This window comes from Urocampus carinirostris, chromosome 13 (genome assembly GCF_059441175.1).
Source record: "Urocampus carinirostris isolate Australia breed hairy pipefish chromosome 13, RoL_Ucar_1.0, whole genome shotgun sequence".
NCBI classification, from domain to species: Eukaryota; Metazoa; Chordata; class Actinopteri; order Syngnathiformes; family Syngnathidae; genus Urocampus; species Urocampus carinirostris.
The window spans coordinates 15996639-16018901 of record NC_142361.1 but is presented as its reverse complement, the minus strand read 5'-3'; the positions used below and the strand labels follow the sequence as shown (position 1 = coordinate 16018901).

General features: G+C 39.3%; 1 protein-coding gene across 5 annotated transcripts in view; it reads right to left on the bottom strand.

Annotated features, from left to right (window-relative positions):
* cep170aa (centrosomal protein 170Aa) overlaps positions 1-22237 on the bottom strand; it is a 48800-nt gene extending 26563 nt beyond the window's left edge. For 2 of the 5 annotated variants that reach the window (XM_088350837.1, XM_088350840.1), the window contains exons 1-7: positions 21963-22235; positions 21721-21899; positions 5003-5140; positions 2891-2980; positions 1319-1397; positions 1161-1219; positions 866-1085 (exon numbers count right to left, since the gene is read on the bottom strand). In XM_088350837.1, the coding sequence (XP_088206963.1) occupies positions 866-1085; positions 1161-1219; positions 1319-1397; positions 2891-2980; positions 5003-5107 (553 nt within the window). In that variant the 5' untranslated portion in view covers positions 5108-5140; positions 21721-21899; positions 21963-22235. Of the gene's footprint in view, positions 1-865; positions 1086-1160; positions 1220-1318; positions 1398-2890; positions 2981-5002; positions 5141-21720; positions 21900-21962 lie in introns of all 5 variants that reach the window. The other 3 variants (XM_088350842.1, XM_088350839.1, XM_088350838.1) reach the window with 3 other exon arrangements.
* Positions 22238-22263: the final 26 nt, after the last annotated feature.

Genomic DNA, 22263 nt, shown 5'->3' with positions numbered 1-22263 from the left:
AGATTAACAAAAACAAATGACGCATGTGAAGCCTTTATTACAATACAACACCGGCGGGTCAAAGAAGCCACAAGATCTCATTTAGCAGATGGGCCAACATACAGTATAACTAAGTGTGCACTTTTAGCACTCTTTTCCAATATACGCTGAATGTGCACGCCTCTGATAGCAAATATGCGTGAATATAAAGCTGTACTGGCATATGGCTTTGTATGAGAATGGCACTCTTGTGCCTAATCTTAAAAAATAACCCAAGCGCCATGTGGCCTTGTTTCAGCATCTGGAGCTTAAACAGGACCCCTGCTGATAGGTGATGACTATGATTAGGAACTAAAATAATCATGTTGAAACCAAGTACTGTAAGTGCATGTTATAAAAGGAAGCAAATAAATACCCTTGCCTTAGTATAGATGTATCTTTGCGCCCCACAAAGATAAACCCCTGAAAGTATGCATTTTCTTTAAGAAGAAGTACACTATTAAAAAGCCCTTACAGTACAATAGCAATCCCCAAGTTGGTTGGGAATGTGATGACATGTCAAACCAGAGAAGTATTTGGGACAGCAAAGTGCTCAACGCAACATTTTTTTTTTAATAATTCAGTTTTTTAAAAGTTGCACGAAGTACCACGTCATAAAAACATGTATGAGTCATGTAGATATTACTCTTAATAGCAACTGAGAACACACACTTTAAGCTTGCTACCCCTGCCAAAGAGGTTTTGCTTTGTTTTCTGCCAAGGCCAGTTCTCGAGAAGTGTTTATAAAGCAGACACACATTGGGCATATAGCCAGTAGGTTTTTGTGCACTCTAGATAATTAGATTTTCTGATGTTTCCCCATGAATTTGTTCTCTTTTGTTCTCACCTCCAATCCTCTCTTCTGCTTTGTGAAAGTCTGCAGGTTTGGGAGGTAGGGGCTCTTTGGAGGGAGAGACCCCATCTGTTGTTGCTTGGCCGGGCCTCGAGGCGCCGCTACTGGGAGACTTTTGCGTCTTTGATGGGGTCTTAATAGGAGATTTGCTGGTGGTGGTTTCACCTTTGGACAGCTTTGTGCTCAGCTGGAGGCCACTGGTGAATTTTTCATGCTGGAAAACAACGGTGGATCAAGATAAAGACCGATACAACACTTTTATGCGGGTGCGACTGTGCTGTGATCTCACCTTGAGAGCCTCCTCAGGCACGGTGAGCTCGCCTCGCTCAACAGTGAACCAATTAGTATGTGAGAGAATCAGGTTAAGAAAATAAGTCCACAATAAAAAGTAAAAGTCACAGTAGATGCATAAAAAAAATCTTATGTGTGAAGATGTGTCAAGGATATCATATCCAAACCTCAATTTATCCTCCAACTTGAGGGTGATATACATTTGCTCTTGAATGCGTACATCGTTGACAAAGGTCTGAGGGGTCAAAAAAATGGATAATCATTTAGTCTCAATAAGGTCATTGCTAATTGAAACAACAGGGGAAATAGAAACCCCCATAATTCAAGTGCAGACTAACTAATAAATGGGATTTTTTCCAATCCACATATGGTACTAGAAAACATCTGAAAAGCATCCATAGAACCAAATGAATATGCTCAACATGTCAGTCAATGAAGCAGAAGAGGCAGCGAATGTCCCAAACAGGCTCTACAAAATCTTCTGAGTCAGCAGCCAGAAAGTTCCTTTCAATACATCTTAATAAGTGAATGGTGGGTGACACAGCAGGAAACGTCTCTGACTTGGACTTCCAGGCAAAGCATGGCCAAAGGATGTGACTTTGAGTGTGTCCAAAGAGTAGGAGGGGGTAGCAATCACTGCACATGACTTAACACCACATGGTAATTCAAGCCTTGCTTTAAGTTCCTGTCAGAGATACAGGACACAATAAAATGAACATAAGAAGACTAAGAGAAAAAACACCATGCTTGAAATTACACAGAACAGAAAGAGTATGGAAACATTTTCCCGAATCAAAATATAAAAAAAAAATCAAAACATACACATTGGAAAATTGATTTATGTCCAATAAAACTAAGGTTGAATTATGGTTAAACTATATAATACTATGGTGAGTTTATTTTTTTTTAACTCACACCTTACAACCTGTTCATAATTTAGAAACAGCAATATAACAATATTGATTTTCCAGTTTGATGCCAAGGAACTGTGAAGAAAGTGAGGGGACAAACATTACCTATAAACGTAACATCCAACTGTGATTAAAAACCAACATGCAGTAAATCAATTTCAATAGCACTATCTGCAGCAGACTTTTTTTTCTAGTTACTGAGTGTAGTGGAAAAGTGCTGTAATGACTGGCTGCTAAAATTGTCCAATGAGTAGCACTTTGCTAGAAAAATTTTAAAAAATTAGCATCTGCTGGCCATGGTTGAAAGAAAGGGTGTACGTAAATCGAGCAGGCCGTACGTTGGATGTTAACTGTATAAGGAATAGGCCCGTTTAATACAACATAAGAGCTTTGATTCCATCTTTTGACATCTATTGGCACTTATAAATCTGGAATTTATTACTTACTGTGACTTACTGGATTTTTACCTGAGCTCAGCTTTTTCGCTCACCAAATAGTGGGCAAAACACTCACATAATGTCGATCAATAGAACAGCAGATCCCTAGGCTTAATTGTCTCTGTGCTGCATTTGTGGCAAGCCCTTAAGGTTGCCACATAGATTGTGAGGTATTAGAATAATTGAGTGGACATTAATGACATTAACATTCAATAATAAACCTCAAGTGCAATTGATTAGGTGAATGCAATTAGTTGGTTCTATTGACTGACCAAATTAAATTAACCTCTCGGGTTATTTTTTTGTCCACCCCCATTCAGTCTCCTTGTTTGTTGTTTTATAATCGGAACGTCTCTGGATGTTCTGTTTGACGCGCTCACCCCATTCAGGCTGCCCAGGTCCTTGACCTTGTGTTCGTCTGCACCAGACTCGTAGTTGATGACTGCATGCTGCTTGTCGACACTGCGTGACTGCAAAGGACAAATACAATATGAAGCATACAATCTTATGAATGATGGTTAAAAATTGTTGCGCGTCAATGAGTGGAAATTGTTCATTAGTTTCCATTCACGCGGTGACTGTAAATGACTGAAGAATGTGAATCATTTCACAGATATAAATCATTTGAAGGATGTTTGCCCCATTTCGATTTATTTCTTTGGGGTAAGAATATGAAGAATGCTATCAGTATTTCGCAGAGCACGTCAAGGTCAGAAGGAGGAATGTTTTTAGGTGTCAATGTCGTTTTGAGATTATTTTAGGCTCATTCCCACGGCATACCTTTCCCGGGTCTTGGCTTTCTCCATTTGTTCTGACAGGCTAGAGAAGCACCTTTAGCGAGCCAACCATAATACAGATTACTTTAGCGAGATTAGGCTGGATCAAAGGGGATGGAAACGGATTGAGCAGCTTGTTTGACCTCACACTTCGATAGAGCCGACTTTTGCTGCGACACGTGGCAGTTCGCTCACTTAAGCGTACGGATGTGACTAGTAGCAAATGCGGTGCAAATGTTCAGCTCTTAAATATCACAATACTTAACACCAACATCATATTGTTTGATCCGATTTATTGTCTGGCAAAATAAGCTTCGCACTTTAGGGCAGTCACATGTATACCAGCCACAAACTAGCAAAATACTCCATTCTAATAAATGTCACAAATAAGTATGAATCTATATAACAAAGCAGAGAGAAAAATGGGTCAAAGACATTGAGATGAACTTTTTACATGCCGTTGCATCAGAAAAGAGACAGATTATGGCAGAAACAGATTGTGACAGCATTCATGCCGGCTGGGAAAAGAAGCAAGGCAAGCTATTTTTACCTCTGTCTAAAAGGTTTTCATTGGCTTCTGCAGGACTGTTCAAACGATTTGACTTATTTTTGTGAAACTGTGAAAAGCTTGAGCAAAGAAGCTTTTTTAGGTGCCCTGTAAAGTTCATTCACAAGGCAATGTGTGGTGTAAAACGAATCTTGATAGAAAACAACACCAGGTGAGCAACTATGAATGTACATACAATTAAAATGTAGTTCAGATTGTGCTGATAGAATAGCCTGCTCTAAAGCTTTTGTTGTTATGATGTTGCTGCGATATGCTGGCAACGAGTGTAGGGAGGATCCCACCTACTGCAAAAGGCTACAGCACCCCTGTGGCAGTTTTGAGGATAGGGATGGGTGGTTTGGGAAATGGATGTTTCAAAACCTTTTTTATTTTTGGTCCCACTAATTGTACTTATTCAATTTTTTCCACTTTTATTCATGAAAAATGTTTTCATTATGTATTTTCCAGTTTTATATTTTGGAAGGGTTTTCCCAAATTTTGGGTAAATATTAAGTGGGGTACTGGGTACAAAATGCTCCGGCATCTAGAGATAAAAAACACACTGATTTAAGCACAATGCAAAAATATGGTCCACCACAATAATGCAAATGTATTTTATATGTAAGCATTAAAGGCTGAAGAGTGAAGTAGAAGTTAGCAACAACACAAAGTGTTTGAAAAAAATTGTAGTATTTGCATGTCACACCTTCTATAGTAAATTAAATATTTACCATGTCAAACTCAAACCTACAGTGAAATTTAACTACGCAACATTTCTTAACTTCATTATCATATTCATGAAGGAGTGACACAATCAAAGTAAAACGGTTTGAATTACCCACATCCATGCACTGGGTTGTACCAAATTTGAGTTAGAAGGTCACGATGGCACTAAATGCTTCAGGCCGGGACCACAGAAAACAAATCTCAATTGCCCCACGTTCTATTAATAGTGCCTCAAGTATGCATCAGCTCTAAGGCAAGAAAAGTCTCGCTTACAGCTACATGGACACTGACTGAAGTGTGAATGCGAACATGTCATGCTAATGCAGATTTAGCAAGCACGCAACATCTCTGGAGTGAACAGGTTATTCGCCCTTGTTGAAACAGACTTCACAAGCTAATGTTTTTGAAGTTTAAAAAAAAGGTAAAGTGTGCATTGTGCTCACCTGAAGCATGAGTTCACAGTCATCTCGTCCAACAAAAATCATTTCGCGGGGCAGTCGGTGGCGAGTCCCCCCGCTGCTCACCAGGAACCAGGAGGTGACGCTCATGTCTGCACTGCTGCAGCTGCTTGTGCTAAACACCTTGAAGGGACAACATATAGAGGTCATTATCACAGAATTTGTGATCGAATAAACCTGCAACCTTGTTATCTATTGACTGATCCGTGTTTAAGGGGACCTAGTAAAGAATTCTCAGTCAGATGACTTTTTCCGTTCAGTACTAAATTCTGATCAACATAATTGTAAAAATAAACAGGTCACATTACAAAAAACTGCAACAGTCAAGGTTCAACACATTTTTACAGGTGGGTGTGTGAATAAGGCAATGGAAATAGTTCGTGTCCATGCAGAGAAATGAAATACAGTGGTACCTCCTCATTTTATCACTAGACCACTAGTAGTACGGATGATGTACGATAAGTCATTAGAGCTTATATATCATTATCACACTATTTTTACTCACAGTGCCATGAATACTTTTGGATTTACATAGTGCATTTTTTTCTGCATATTGATAGGTTAAACAGTCTCTTTCGGGAGGAGCGACAGAGCGATCTGAAAATGTTAATGATAGGTAAGCACTTACTGTACACTTAAAATTAAAGTAACTGTAAATTTTACTTTTAACTCATCACTTTCCTTTGCCTTTTTAGCTGTACTCAAAACACTTTCACTTAATGAATTCTTATAAAGAAAAACGTATCCAAGAAAGTTTGTCCATGCCTCCCCGTTCAAAATGTTACTGAAATGTGTAAGGCAGGTGACATTAAAGAGCTGTAGTGGTCTCGAGCAGTGAGCAGTCTACCGGTAGTCTCTGGGAATGCTCGTAACTTGGATTTCCAATCGTATGTAGAGCAAGATTTTTGTTCCAAATAACTCTCGTATATTAAAAATGATTGTGTTTACAGAGAGAGAGAGTATATTGGTATGACTGATCTGCTGTAATAGGATGAAAGGGAGATTATAAATTCAGCAGCTGTGTTATCTATTTACATTATTGGACTCTTGCATAAAACCAAATCAAAATGTTGCCACTGTTGTGTTTGGCTACTTATTAGGTGGAATGAGATGGAGCAATGCTGCAATTTGATGCCTGGTTGGGCAACGGCCTAAGCCAGCTTTTATGACAGATCCTCACATTTTCTCTTCCCCCCGCCATGATCATTGCCAGATGTCGGCGGAGGAAGTGATGTAGGAATGTTGGCCGGCCTTCCCAACAGGACAATTTTTTTCCCTCTGCCACTGCCGTCAATCCCCCGCCTTGTCATGAGCAGGAAAGGAGGTCAAACCAAAACAGGCTGACTGGCAAGTTAGCAATGCAATGCACCATTGAAAATAGCTAGTTTTCAGTGAAAATAAAGGTGTTAGTATTCAAGCAGAATTTAAGTCATCTGATTGGCTGGAGATCAGAGCACACGAAAGGAGTCAGGGACAGATTGTTAACTAGATTTTCCGCCCAGTTGTCACAAGATGACGGCGAAACGAAATTGAGGTGTGATTGAAACAGGACTGACCACGAGACACCCGCAATTTAGCTCAGGGTCAAATGCTCCTCTTGACTGTTTATCTACTGTTGGCATATGTTAAGAATAATTCTAATGAAAAAAGTGCAAACAATGGCATGTCAGAGTGGGAATGAAAGATTATTGAGTTCATCCAATGTCCACTTGACTTCTTAAGTACTTGCTATATCAACTAAATAATCCCTTGGGTGAAAAATCTAATCAAATGTCCCTCACACAAAATGTATAAAGTGAAGAACCAGAAGGCAGCAATGTGTTCCAGGATTCGTATTAAGGTTTTTCTGGCGGAGTTTATTCGCAAAGCTGCAATCAAAGTACTGCAATCTAATGAACAAGTTTGTGTTTGGCTTACTTAACCATGAAAAAAAAAACAAATTTAGAATGGATAGCACACAAAAAACCTTATGATTTCAAACCAAGCGCAAGAAAGCAAAATACATACAAAACATACAGAAATCTTATGATGATGTTCACTTTTGAGAATAGCCGCATATTTTTACACATTTTCAAAACCTAAATGTAAAACATGAGGCAGCAAGAACAGCAGCATTTCATGTTGACAAGGATGCGGTTCAGGCTAGAAGGAAGTGTTCCCGCTTGTGTGGCATCATTAAAGCAAGCCCCATGCCTACAAGCGACCACACATGAACATGTGGCACAGCTGGAACAACACAGAGGTTACGCGTTTCCGAAGTGAATCTTTAAATTAGTCTTTATATCGGATACTCAGTCCCAATTTCATCTTTATTTACTTACTCTGTAAAATTTTTGACTTGCAAGCAAACATTCAAAAGCAGTGCAACATAGCCTCAATTGAAAGCTGCTCACTACTGTTCGACATATTGCACTTTTGTTAACGGCTCTTTTAAAAAATTTAATTCATGCTTTTTATTGTTGCTCCCAAGTAGAAATAAACAAAAATTGCAACAAATTTAGGGCTTTGTCATTTTTTCTGTTGAAAATGTTTGTAAAAGGTATTCTCAATACTTTAAATTGTGCACCACATATTCACCACAATCAAAATGTTTTGAGATGTTTGAATATTTTTGCTTTCTTGCAAGGGTCTGCAGTAGTGCCTGACCTAAATATTGAAAAACTCTTTCAGCATCAGTCGTGCTACTTCAAATTTAGATTAATGGTCATTTTATTCTTTCAGTAATAAATCCCCCAACCCTTAAACCCCTTAAACACAGAGAGATACGCGTACACACACATTCAGATGTCCACATACACACTGGGGAGTGAAAGGGTGGGATTATCTGAAAATGACTGAATTCTTTGTGTGGAGGAGCTGAAGAGTCCGGAAGTAAGAAGAGAGCTTCCATAGGACGGGGGACACTCAGCTTTGTTAAGCTTTTTTAATTGAAATCGAATGGCAAACTAATAAAATCAACACATTAACAGACAGTAGAAGTTGTATTTAGAAAATATGTAACAACCATCATATTGGCAATTTTAACTGCTCAGTTTAATAGTTTCAAGAACAACCCTCCCTGAGAGATTCTTAAGTTATCAATAAATCTTTGTCTTCTTTAACGGATGACGACATACACTTAGACGGGCGAAATAAATGCTGTCACGTGGTCATCTATTTTCTTCAGTTTCCCAGCAAAATGGTTGGATTGAACTGTTCATGTTAAATGTAACATCTGGATCTTTGTTTTAGAATCACGATCTGTTGAATCACACGGATGACCAATGACAAACAAGCACTAAACAAAGTATAACAGTCAGTGTGAGTGGGAGTAGCTTTAGGAAGGCCGACTCATACCCTGGCCCATACACAAGATAAATTCATTGCACTAAAGCATCAAATTTACTTGGTGATTCATTCCGGCAAGTAGATTAAACAACACATTCACCTGAATCCAAATAGATATTTTGGGTAGCTACAGAGCAGGGCTGTCAGGATTAGGAATTTCTCTAAACGATTGTCATACAAATAATAATATTTGAGGAATGTCTATTTTTACCCCTCTGCATCGTATGCTAACATGGTAATGTGAACTTAATACTACATATACTGTACAACTCGATAAAGAAGAACCATTTAATGGTCAGGAAATCAAGCCAAAAAATAATCGAAAAGTCATTAACTTGACATTCTGGTCCTTTTATTAAAACAACTGCAACAGTGCAGGATTTCAGCCTGTAAGGTTAAAACCTTTTGAGCAACCATACACAGGTGAGGTAACAGGTTCTAAGGTCTTTGACTCAACTTTTCAGTAGGTGCAACATTGAACAGGACGCAAAAAACGAGGTGCACAGACGAGAAAAATATACTCACGCACTTAAAGTGAATAAAGCAGCAGAGCAGATAAATGTTTCGCTTCGCTTCAAGTTTTAAGATTCCAATACATTAGGGTCGTATTTGAGCTTGACCACATGTCTGTGGTGAGTGAGAAGATATCTGCCTCGCTTATATCCTTAAGAACCCGATCCTTAACATTGTCATACTATTTCGGGATTGCCGTCTGTGAGATGTATGTTTTGCCTGGTGGATCGTACAGAACGCTGGTATGTCAACAGTATTGAATGGCAGCATTTCAGTAGCAAAATACAGTATAATGCTATCTGTTAGTGTGTGCCATTTTACACTGTCTTGTTTTTATATGTCGTGACTTGTCTGTAAACTTCACGTATATCCAATTAACAAGATGCAACCCTTGGATTGTTTGCCATTTTTCGTTTGCCGACTAGGTCGGCGAATTATATTGTCTGAACTCTAAATGCTGCTTAAGATTTGTAGTGTTTGCTCCTTTCACTGGCACACTCTTGAGACAAGGTTTGCAGAAAGTTTTGTCTGTATTTTGGGGCTTACCGCAATCACTTGGTGTAAACCCAAAACGTGTCAAAAATACTGAAGTGGTGCATGGTTTTCAAACTATAAAAAAAAAACCTGCCATGATGACTACAGTAATCCCTCGGTTATCGCGGTTAATGGGGACCAAGACCACCCACGAAAAGTGAAAATACGCGAGGTAGCGACGCCCCTTCAAGAATGCTTAAACAAATAATAATAATAACAATATATTTTTTTAATTTTATTTTTTTATTATTTTATTTTATATTCTTTTTTTTTATACCCGCGAAGCTCTGAACCTGCGAAGCTCTGAACCCGCGAACGTGGAACCGCGAAGTAGCGAGGTCCCACTGTACACTCAGAATGCCGGTGTTTTCCGTTTCCACGTTTGCGTCGCCGCATGTTGATGTCTATTCATTTCAGTCAAGAGTCATCAAAAAAGGGTTAGAGGAAAAAATAGATGGCAATCGAGATTGTGAAAAATATTCACGATTTAATTACTATGTCATATTTGCGACCGCCCTAGTACAGAGTCTACCAAATAAAAAAACATTTGGATCCAAATCCAACAGTGGTGATACAAAATATCAAGAAAACACATGAAGTTAATGACACCCCTTACTGATACTGTAAAATATAATCCCAATCCAAGGTGTACCCAAAGTAAATTGAATGCTGTTCTTGAACCGTTTGGAGAATATGGACAGTTTTGGTCTCTTTTAAAAGGTAACACAATGACGTTTTCTCCCAATTTGAAATAATCACTGCAAGTACTACTAACATTGAGTCATCTGAGTCGGAACACACAGATATAGAAGGTTTTTATCCCGCCTAATTTTTTTGCAATCAAATGCCTGCAAAAGCGTGTAGCATGGGCATCTTAGCTAGAAAACAGATGAGACAAAAGCTTGAAGCCTTACCTAATACCTTGTCAAATTTGATCAAAATCTAAAAAACTAAACATTGTATTTTTATAATGGTAGGTCTAGGCGTTTCCAAAAGTGGCCACTTGGAGACAACGAGTTCGCAGCTGTTGAAATTCTCATTCGTGTATTTTACTTTGGTCATTTTTTAGATATTGTGAAAGAGTTGTAAATGTTTGAATTCTCTTTCCAAAAGTCAATCATTGATTGTGCACACTTCCACGTTATCATTGCACGTGAAAATTGAGCCCAGGTTGCATTAGCGCACGTTTTCTTTTGGCTGTGATTTCAATACAGCTTGTAAAATTATGTCGGAAATGTCATTGGCTAACCAATGTGTCAATCCACATTTAAATTGATTACTAGGGACCAGCTCAGTAGCCTAGATGGTAAGGCGCCCGCTTTGAGACTGGGAGGTCGGTGGTTCGCGCCCCGGCCGAGTCATTCCTAAGACTTAAAAAGTGGTCAGGGCTAGCTACACCGATATAGTCATTCACGTCGGCTCCAATGATACTAGAATGAGACAATCTGAGATTACAAAGAAAAATATTGCTAGGACCTGTAATCTCGCCAGAAAGATGAGTCGGCATCGAGTAATTGTCTCTGGCCCCTTGCCTGCGAGAGGCAATGATGAGAGGTTTAGCAGACTAGTCTCGCTAAACCGATGGCTGGCAAGTTTTTGCAATCAGAAGGGATTTAGGTTTGTGGATAACTGGCCTGATTTCTGGGGCCGACCTGACCTGCTGAGGAGAGACGGCCTTCACCCTAACTGGGAAGGTGCTCTCACTCTTTCTAAAAATATAGATTACTGTTTAAGCCTTCCATGACAGGATACACTAGTGCAGGCCAGGTCACAGGTGATTAGTGAACCTGTTACCATGGGTGTGGAGTCTGTAACGCTAGAGCTAACTAGCGCTATGCTAGATTCATGCAATTCACATAGTTTTTCTAGTTTAGAGTGTTCTACTGACTGCACCATACACCCTGATCTATACTATTCTATAGCATCTTCTTCTGTGCCTCTTACCTCTGTTTCTCCCTTGTTAGGTGAGGAGGGAGAAGAAATAACATTATTTTCTACCAATAGTCATCCTGCTACTCCACCGGTCAACAATATTCCTGTGGTATGGAATTCGGGCCGCATCTGCCGTCATGCAAGGCACAAGACCCGGGACCGGCAGTCGAATCCTGTGGTGGTTACCACTAAGGTGCAAAACTCGCGAAAGGTTTCAGCTCAGTCCACAGTGCTGAAGCTTGGCCTTCTTAATATTAGATCACTAGCCTCCAAAGCTTTACTTGTTAATGACCTTATTAATGAACACAATCTTAACCTTATTGGCCTTTGTGAGACCTGGTTGAAACCAAATGAGTTTGTAGTGTTAAATGAGGCTTCTCCCCCTAACTTTGTGAGTGCGCACTTGGCACGACCATGCAAAAAAGGTGGAGGTGTTGCTCTTATATCGGAAAATAGGTTGAAATTTACTTCTAATACCCCTACTAGTTTTAAAACGTTTGAAGCACTTGTTATGAGGTCCTTAATGTCAACACCAATTTATGTAGTTGTTGTGTATCGCCCACCTGGACCATACTCAAATTTTTTGGAAGAATTTTCTGATTTGTTAACAGACTTAGTTACGTATGCGGACAATGTTGTAATTATTGGTGATTTTAATGTTCACATAAACTCCCCATCAAATTCACTTGCAATTGCATTTAAGTCACTGATGGATACATTTGGTTTCAATCAAATAGTTGATGTGCCAACTCATAAAGATGGGAACACTCTAGATCTTGTCCTGACCCGTGGCGTAGTAGCCTCAAATGTTACAGTGTTACCGTATCCTAATGCCATCTCTGATCACTATTTTGTTAAATGTGAGGTGTTGTTTAATGTTTACTGTGATAAGGAAAATATAGGCTTTAGCAGTCGCAATATCCGCCCTAAAACGGTGTTAGCCTTAAAAGAATTATTACCTATGGTAACTCCAGCCTTCCCTTCGTACACTGGGTCTGTTGACTCACTTACAAACAACTTCAATACTGCTTTGGTAAATGTTCTTGATTCTGTGGCGCCCCTAAAGTATAAATTCCGACCCAAGAAGAATACACCTTGGTTTACTGAAGAAACTAGGTTACTCAAACAAAGTTGCAGAAAAATTGAACGAAAATGGCGCACTACTAAGCTGGAGGTTTTTCGACTGGCCTGGTGTGACAGTTTGCTGAAATATAAAGTAGCTCTTGCCTCAGCTAAAGCTTCGTATTTTTCTAAGATTATTGTTGAACATAAGAATAATCCAAAATTTTTATTTGACACAGTGGCGAAACTTACCAGACAACAACTTAACCCAAATGGTTGCACTCATTCTGCTAATGACATTATGGAATTTTTTAATAAAAAGATTCAACTAATCAGGAATGAAATTTTAAAAGAACGCTCTGTTTCCTCCTCCTATATCAAAGATGTGGAGGTGCTAGGTATGGACTGTGTCAGCGGTTGTTTAGAAACATTCTCCAGTTTCAATGAATTGTCCCTTGATAATCTAACACAGATGGTCAGTAGGGCCAAACAAACTACGTGCCTGCTTGATCCGTTTCCAGCTTCACTGGTGAAGGATCTGTTTGAGATCTTAGGACCATCAGTTTTAAATATTATTAATATATCGCTATCCTCGGGTATTGTTCCTGTAGCCTTCAAGTCTGCTGTCATTAAACCCACGCTTAAGCGACCTAACCTTGACCCAGAAAGCCTAGGTAATTATAGGCCAGTGTCAAATCTGCCATTTCTTGCGAAATTACTTGAAAAGGTCGTTGCACAGCAGCTAAATGACTTCATGTCAGAAAATAACCTTTTTGAAACTGTCCAGTCAGCATTTAGAGCAAATCATTCTACTGAGACAGCCCTTGCAAAAGTAACCAATGATCTCCTTTTAACAATAGATTCTGGTGCCTCATCAATGTTACTGCTGCTGGATCTCAGCGCTGCTTTTGATACGGTCGACCACAACATATTATTGATTCGTCTAGAACGCATTGGTATCTCAGGAACTGTACTCTCGTGGTTTAGGTCCTACCTGTCAGACAGGATGCAATGTGTTAACTATGGCAATATGACCTCTAAACAATCTAATGTCCCTTGTGGTGTTCCTCAAGGCTCTGTACTTGGCCCCCTTCTTTTTAGTATTTATATGATCCCGCTTGGTGACATTATCCGCAAGTATAATATTAGTTTCCATTGCTATGCAGATGACACTCAACTGTATGTGCCACTGGAAAAAACTGGACATTTAAGTTTTAGAAATCTGGAGGATTGCCTTACTGAGATTCAAAGATGGATGTCAAATAATTTTTTACGCCTTAACCCAGAAAAAACTGAAATGTTGATTATTGGTCCAGCTCACTGTCGTCATTTGTTTTCAAACATTACCCTGAACCTAGACAAATGTAATATCACCCATAGTGACTCGGTCAAAAATCTAGGTGTTATATTTGATCCTAACCTGTCGTTTCAGTTACATGTGAAAAATATTACTAGAATAGCTTTCTACCACCTCCGTAATATTGCGAAGATTCGTTCAATGCTGTCCCAATCAGATGCAGAGATTTTAATTCATGCGTTTATTACTTCTCGGCTTGATTACTGTAATGTATTGCTTTCTGGTCTCCCGATGTCTAGCATTAAAAGTTTGCAGCAGGTTCAGAATGCGGCAGCTAGACTTTTGACTAAGACTAAAAAGTTTGAGCATATTACACCTGTATTGGCCAACTTGCACTGGCTCCCAGTCCACTTAAGATGTGACTTTAAGGTTCTCTTATTAACATATAAATGTTTGCATGGGCTTGCACCCTCTTATCTCTCCGATTTGATTTCCCCCTATGTTCCTGCACGGAGTCTGCGCTCGGAAAATGCCGGTCTACTTGTGACTCCGAGAGCCAAGAAGTCTGCGGGCTCGAGAGCGTTCTCCATCCGGGCCCCGGTGTTGTGGAACGCCCTGCCTCTGGAGATAAGATCTGCAACCTCAACGGAAGTTTTTAAATTGAGGCTTAAGACACACTTCTATTCCAAAGCATATGATTGATGCCCACCTTGTATTCTGTTTTGTCCTGTCTTTTTCTGAGGCCTGCCTGGCTGATACGAAGGAGAAGGATGATCTGGGATGGGTCAACGGACCGGGGTCTGACCTGCAGCATGTCAACCCCTGCATTTACCAGCTGGCGTCGTCGTTGATGTCATGCTCTTTCCGGACATTTTCAACATCTTACCTAGTGTTTACTATTCTGTGTACAGTAATGCTAATTGTAATTCACCCTGTTCAATCCTGGAAGGGGGATTACCACATGTGAGGTCCTTTCTCAAGGTTTCTCTTTTCTCCTCACACTGAGGTTTTTGAGTTTTTCCTTGCCCGCATGCTGGTTTGCTGGTTTGCTGGTTTAAGATGAGGTAATTGTGTAATTTTGTAACTGTAATCCTGTGCAGTCCTTTGAGACATTTTTGTGATTAAGGGCTATATAAATAAATTTGACTTGACTTGACTTGACTGGTCGGCGGCGCCCTCTGTTGGCTGCGGCTGCATCGGCTCGCTACAACGGGTCAGGTGCAATCGACATTTCGTTCTGTGTACATTGTTACACAGAATGACAATACAAGGAAATTATTATTATTATTATATTAAAGTTTTTGGAAGCTGAAACTGTCATGACTTATATATATTTTTTTTATTACAGGCCCTCATAGGTTATCACAGACTAGGTACCGTGAAAAAAAAGCTTGCAATTGGCCAAGAAGTGTGTGAATCAAATTATCAAAGGCTAATGGCTATACTGGAAGTCATTTGGCATGTCTTTTCATTTTTAAAAGGAAGTTGTGAAGTAAAACAGACAGATTCACGACAAAGATCGCCAAACGATGCAGGATTGCTTTTATGCATTTTTTTTATTATCTGACGGCATTATCGTTTGTTTTAGAGTAAATATTTTAAATGGTTGGGTTCACTGGACTTTTTTGAATCTAACCACAATATATTTGCAGGGAGTCGTGTCATGAGTAGAATTTCCCAGGACTGTTAGGTAACCTATCCCGTCCTGATAGTATTTGGGTATCTTGTTTCAGACTGTTCGTGATGTTTCTGTATTAAGTATATTTTTAAATTAATCTTGAATTTCAAGACTTTAAGCTATACAACGATACGTGGCATGATGTAATCCAGTGACTGGTGACACAGAAAACACAGCTTTTTTTTAAATCTACAGTCTGACGGCCCGCTGGTAACAAAAACTATCTCAGACACAAACACAACTTTTGATCACAGAATTGCTCCAAAATATGGTAATAGCCTATTTGATTATCGCTGTTATTTGATGTATTTTGCTGAAACTGGTATACAATATTCCCTTTTAAAACGGTTAAACTTTAATATGCTAATATTCCACAAATATTGATATCAGTAAAGATCGAATGAAAGCAACAATTCATATTTTCTGTGACACATGTTTCAGGCTTCTTATTTTAGCTTGATGTTGTGTGGATTGTGGATTTCACTGGTTAGGTTTACTTTGGACAAATAAAAAAATAAGCATGATCTCTTTAGTTAACTATGAAGCCCCATAGATTTAAAATGTTTTTTCTTCAGTATAAATCATTAACAGGACTGATGCCACCTAAAGGCATGAGTGAAAAATTAAATTGTTGAAAAGTGGCTATGATTACAAAAGCTGACCTGGGGTGAGTAAGGATTTACTCAACTTCAAGAAACAATGTACAAATAAATGTTCTATGTCAGCTATGTGATGTTTCAAGAGCGAAAAAAGACAACAACAGCTCACACCCTGAGGGGCTCATGCACTGAAGATCACAGAACAAGACAGCATTAAAAGACTAAACAGCTAAACAATGTGTGGTCAGCCAGTCAGAGAGAGGGACAGACTAAAGGGGCTATTGTCATCCCTTGAAGCTATTGGAGATTTATGAGTGCAGATCTATGAGTGCAAACAAAGAAAGCATCAGTACAATCAATAGCTTTCAGAGGAAACAATGTGAACTAAAATAAATCTGTATAGCCATTGTTTAGGATTGTATACTAATTATGCATATGTGACTCATTAATTTGTATACATAAATCAGCTGTTATGTTTGTAGCCTTTTTCAGAGGCACAAGATATTTTATAGAGTACCCTGAATAATGCAGTGGATGGATGCTGCTTTTCTGTGAGCACTTCATTATATTTGACGGTTGCAGCAGTTGAAAGGGTCCTTATATTACACTGGCGTCAACACAGAGAGATCAATACATGGCTGCGCCAAAAACGTTTAGGCAAAGCAACAAAATACTCCAGTGTCAGATGTCAATATAGCATCTCAATGCGTATTTTACAAGTATGCTTTCAGGTGTGTTATTGTGACTTGCATTTATACATTAGGAGGGGGGATACGTGACCATAAGACAGTAAAAGGCAGTAACACACGATCAGTTGGCGAAAGGAACAAACTAGCACACACCTCTATATAGCCAGCAACCGTTTCCCCTGTTTCATTGTTATTGACACACAAACACTTAAGCTTAGCACACGAATGCATGCACATACAACGCACACACGACACAAACTGCAGGCTGTAAGACACAATGTGCTACACATCCTCAGTGGACTCTGTGCACCTCATGACCCAAAGACCCACATATAGAAAGATATATGCTCCTTCTGTCTTTATGGATATAAACAATGGTGCAACAAGCCAACACAACACCATTTATTAAGGAGGAAATTTGATTAGATAAAAGGATACACAAAATCTGATTTAAGAAAGCACACAACAATGCGAGCCATGAAACGTGGACTTTTCTTCAAGAGCCGATGATTTATTTTTCAAGGTTGACGCTCAACTGGCCTAAAGCTCTACAGCAGACAAAAAGGGGAGAATTTGACATGTCTCACACTGCAAGGCAAAGTCAACATTGGCAAAAGAACAATAGGAACAAAACCAGAACTACTCCACACTACTCTACAAATAAAAGATTGATATATGTTGCAAAAAGATAACTAAAAAAGGCATGGGAGTGTGCCATAACTGAAAACAGAAGTGAGGTCACTCATGTTATTTTTTTTTGCTCATGGTGTTAAACACAGGAAAAAAAAAATTTAGGAACGCCCATGAAGTTCCATAACAGTGGAGCTGAAAATGATTTGCAACTTCTGATTCTCCAGTTCATGGCAGACACACCACAAAAAAAGCTCTTTTAACATTTCTAGTCAAGCAGAAGTGAGAGTCACCATCGTTATTTTGGCAAAAACATCAGCTCTTCCTCAATCCAAACAACATTAGCATACGCAGTAAAGCCAACGGGGAAAAACATGACTCAAAAAAATCAGGCACACGCACTCTTGTGACTTGTATGTGACATTTATTGAGAATTTATACACACAATTCAAAATTTTCAACGCATGCTTAATGGGAAGTTAGCATTACCATCCATACTTTCCACCATTTAAAGTGTCTCTGATCTACCGATCAAAAAAGCTAAAGATGTTGTGTCTGATCTGATGAAGATAAGTTCCTGTCTAGATTTGAATATACTGTATCTAGAATATATAGAATATATATATATATATATATATATATATATATATATATATATATATATATATATATATATATATATATATATATATATATATAGATGAAGTGGCAATTATAACTAACACAAACTGCACTGTGTGTTCAGTTATTATGTATTATGAGATATTTTGCTCTTTAGACCAGTTTGGCACTTAAATGACTTACAAAATTGATTGAACAGAAGTAATAAACGCTGTATAAGGGCAAACATGCATATTTTCAGTCCCACATGGTAATTTGACATTAAAATAACTCTGGGGTTAACCAGACAGCAATTCAGATCTTATTGCACTCAGCTTCGGAGGTTCCAATGTAATGTGACGCTCCGAAAACAAAGATTACATCATTTTAAGGGAAGAAAACAGAAGTCTCTCCCTAACTTCCCTTCATACACAATGGCTGCGGGCAGCCCACGTAACAACAAAGTCCTAAAATTGGTACACAAAACAAACTAGTATTGTGGAGGTTTTAAAATAATTATAACCAAATGACCCATACACATAACATACTCTTATCTTAATCGTGACTTTCCACGTGAAACAAATAATAAATGTGATCGTAGTCAAAGTGAACCAGTTTTTGTCAGATCCACTGAGGCGATTAAAAGGCACATTTGGAGAGAGAAGGCCAAAAGAGCAAAAATTGCCAAGGGAGGGAAAGCTGGACTGGATGGTATTATCTTAACATTCTATGGCTTGATGCCCAATCAAGCTAAGGAGACGCATTAAAAATAAAAGCGGTATGAATACATTTCAAACTAGTATGAGAAAAATGCATTAAATTAATTGATGGAAAGGAAAAATATAATTTATAAGGAAGGATTTGTGAAAATGTGTTTAATAAGTAAATGCTTTGTAACTACAAAACCAGGCAGTTGGCTACAAAAGGTTACCACACTTGTTCCTATTTTAGGAGGAATTTTAAAGATTTTGATTTTTTTCTTACAAAAGAAAAACAGCAACACAGAGAACTAAAGCATATTTTCTTCTAGATATTCTCCTGTTGGATCCGTGCACAAATCAAATGTGTTAATACATCCAAAGTCTTTTTAAGACGTAAGGTTGTTTTCTGAAAGATAACCTATTTCTTGATGACAATGAGGAATGAACAGCTTTGAAATCTGTGAAATAGGTTGTGGCTTGTCAACAGCATTAAGCACAAAAACATATAAAATAGGGGTCAGGAATGTATGGCTCGAGGGCCAAGCGTGGCTCTTTTCATGAGTATATCTGGCTTGGTGATAAAATTTACTTTTTTAAAATCTTTATGTCGGGAGTGCAACCTAGTGTTTTTACAACAAGCGGCAGGAGCGCTGTAGCGCTTTTCTACCTTTAAGGCTGGTATGAAGAAATGTCCTTACGGTGTTTTCCGTGTCTCTTAGCCAATGACATATAGCAGAATGCACATGCAAGTATGACATCTGCCTTTTACCGGTTCTTGGATATTTTTTCAAGCGTAGTTTGCACAAGCTATGAAAAAATGATGAATAATAAATGAATGGCTCAACGACCAAAGACAAATGTTTATAAATTTTAAAGATGTTGAAGGTTCACATCTATTAAACGGAATGGAAAACCAATAATGACCCTCCTATTCCCAAGTTTACAATTGTGACCTCGTCAAATACCTGAAGGTAAAATACATCTGCATCCTTCTCATGTGCGGTATAGGGTGGCATTTTTTACCAAAATAAAACTCTGGTCGCACATCGTTTTGAAACCATTATTCATGACAAAAATCACGGCCAAAATGAAGTTAAACAACCTTACAGTAAGTAACTGCAGGAGGGAGAACATTTTAAGTGGGATACTTGTTGGTATGGTACACGGGCTATGGCATTATTATTGTTTCATATATTATATCCCGTTTTTCCACCTGTCCGTTCCTGATCTCCCCGTTTGTCCCCAGCTACGATCCGTTTTTGATCCCGACCACGTCTGCTCTCCCATCCCGGCTTACGACCCGTTTTTGATCCAGACCATGTTTTTGCTCTCCAGTCCCGGCTATCGACCTGTTTTTCCGTCCCTGACACTTCCATCTCCGGCTACGGAAGATCCACATCCATATTTAGATCACGATCCGATTGCGAGAGCGACTAGATTCCCGCGTCTAGTGAGCACCGGATCGCGGGCGCTGCCCTTCCTTTTTCTATCTCAATAAACTTGCAGTTTTCTTGTTTGCCCGCGTCCCTGCGTCCTAGACGCATCATTTTTGCCGGGGATGCATAGTGTCAAGTCAACGTGCGTCCCTGGGACGCAACTTTTTTGTCAAAAAATTGTCATTTTTACCCGATTACAATTTTCTTAAACAAAGATTTACCGCACTCCAAACTTTTTGTCAGGCAGATCCGCCATTGTTGTTTTGGTCTCGCGGTTCGAGTTTTCGACTGCACGCCGATCTCGTTGTTTCGAGATTACGTCATTGTTGTGGTGGTTGTCGGCGAGGGAAGGTGAAGGCTAAGTATGCCTCTGAAAAAAGTTAGTATTCAACACAAAATTGGTAATTTCTTCAGTGTCAGTAATAAGTCGAAACTTAATGCAGAAAGTGATAACAACAGCAATGATTCCGGCACGAAAAAACGGCGGAGAAATTCTTCGGAAGATCGCGAAGGCAAGGAAAACACGTGTGTTGAAGCAAACGATTCGACGAAAGAAAACAAACAAAAGAATACTCCTAGCAAGGACTCTTCAGCCAAAATGGACTCAATTATATTCCTGGTTACGCTATGAAGAGGATGATAATGGATTGGACCTTGAGAAGGCATTACAACTGTGGCGGGACATGAGCATGCGAGTCCCCGTGACCCATCACTTCTCACAGGTAAAATGAACACTGAACTTGTGAGAAACGTTACGCGATTGGGTCTACCCGTTGTTCTGGACGTGACAATAGAGTGAAATAAAATGCGCTGAAGAGTTATTATTTTTTGTCTGGAGAGTGGGTTTGGCCGTTTTATTGAGTTTTCTCGAAAGATATGGTGTAGGTCTCCAATAAAGAATCATGCATATATATTGCTTTTAGTTTTGAGTCCAAAACGTTATTACAAGCGCCAACGCATTACATGGAATAGCCCCTTTACTACTGTGTAGTGAGTAGTGAAAGAAAAATAAGCACAAAGGGAGGATGCATCTATGCCAAGCTAGCTGCATCTGCTCCATGAAAACAAAGCCTCCCCCTACCATGCAGAAAGGGGGGAGTATCATCATACAGCTTGCTATTGTAAAATAATATAGGACATTTAAAGGGCAATTTGGTTGCTACCCATTTACACAAAGCGATGCGTGCTTGATACAGTATAAGCCTATTCTTCGTGGCACATCGACTTCCGCGGGCAAATCACAAAAGTGGAAATGGGAGTCGTTGTTTTGAGTTGGAGGTGTGATGAGTTGTGAAGGCGATGCTTTCTTTGGGGTCGCCATCGTTACAATTATGCGGCTGGGGTCGGCCATCACACAGGGGCGATGTATAACTCTTTGTTTTTTTTTCTAGCATGATTTAAGTCAGCAGACGTGCATTTTTAAGTCAGAATGTCCTCAATTTTCGTAACGTAGTAGTACAAGCTTTATTAATATAGGTGATGCAAAAAGGTGAGCATCAGCTAGGCAGATACCCTTGTCCCCCTCCTCTTATTTTCGCTAGTCAGCTTCACGTGTCGCTACTCGCATTGGGAAACTCATAACCCAACAGATTTTTTTTTATAGTTTTGTTTGTTTTATCAAACAAATAACTGTAAAGGTTTTGTTCCCCAATGTGGCTTAAAGTCCCGTTAGGCGTGTTTATGTGTTAATGGAGCCCAACCCTACCGTTGCTGCCGCAGTGCCGTCTGGCTTCGGTCGGCCTCCTCTTCTCTTGTGAGCCGGTAACCGCCACACGGAGTGATCGTAGACATCATCACATATTTAGAGATGTTCCGGTTTGGGCATTTCAAAATAAAACGTAGCTTAAGTGAGCTAACGTCTCTAGGGATCACATCGCAGATGCCCTAGATAGATAACGAATGAATACTTTGATTCTGAAAAATACTTTACAATTTCGTGTTTCTTACATCACACTTGACAGCCAGTTCAATCGTTCTTAGCTAGCGCCTGCGTGGACACTTCCAGCCGTGGACGCTTCCATCACGGCATAGTTTCCGTTATCCAGAACCGAATGGGCGGGTTTCCTGGTCCCCCTGGTCACTTTTCAAATCCTCGTCCTGTTGACTTGAAGTACTGCAACTCTGAATGTGACAGGCACTACCGTTTCCCGTTTCAATAAAAACAAACGATTTAACAATAATATAGCCAAAGGCCGTTTTAGTTATCGCTTAAACATTACATATGCCAAGAGAAAAATATGACGTAATA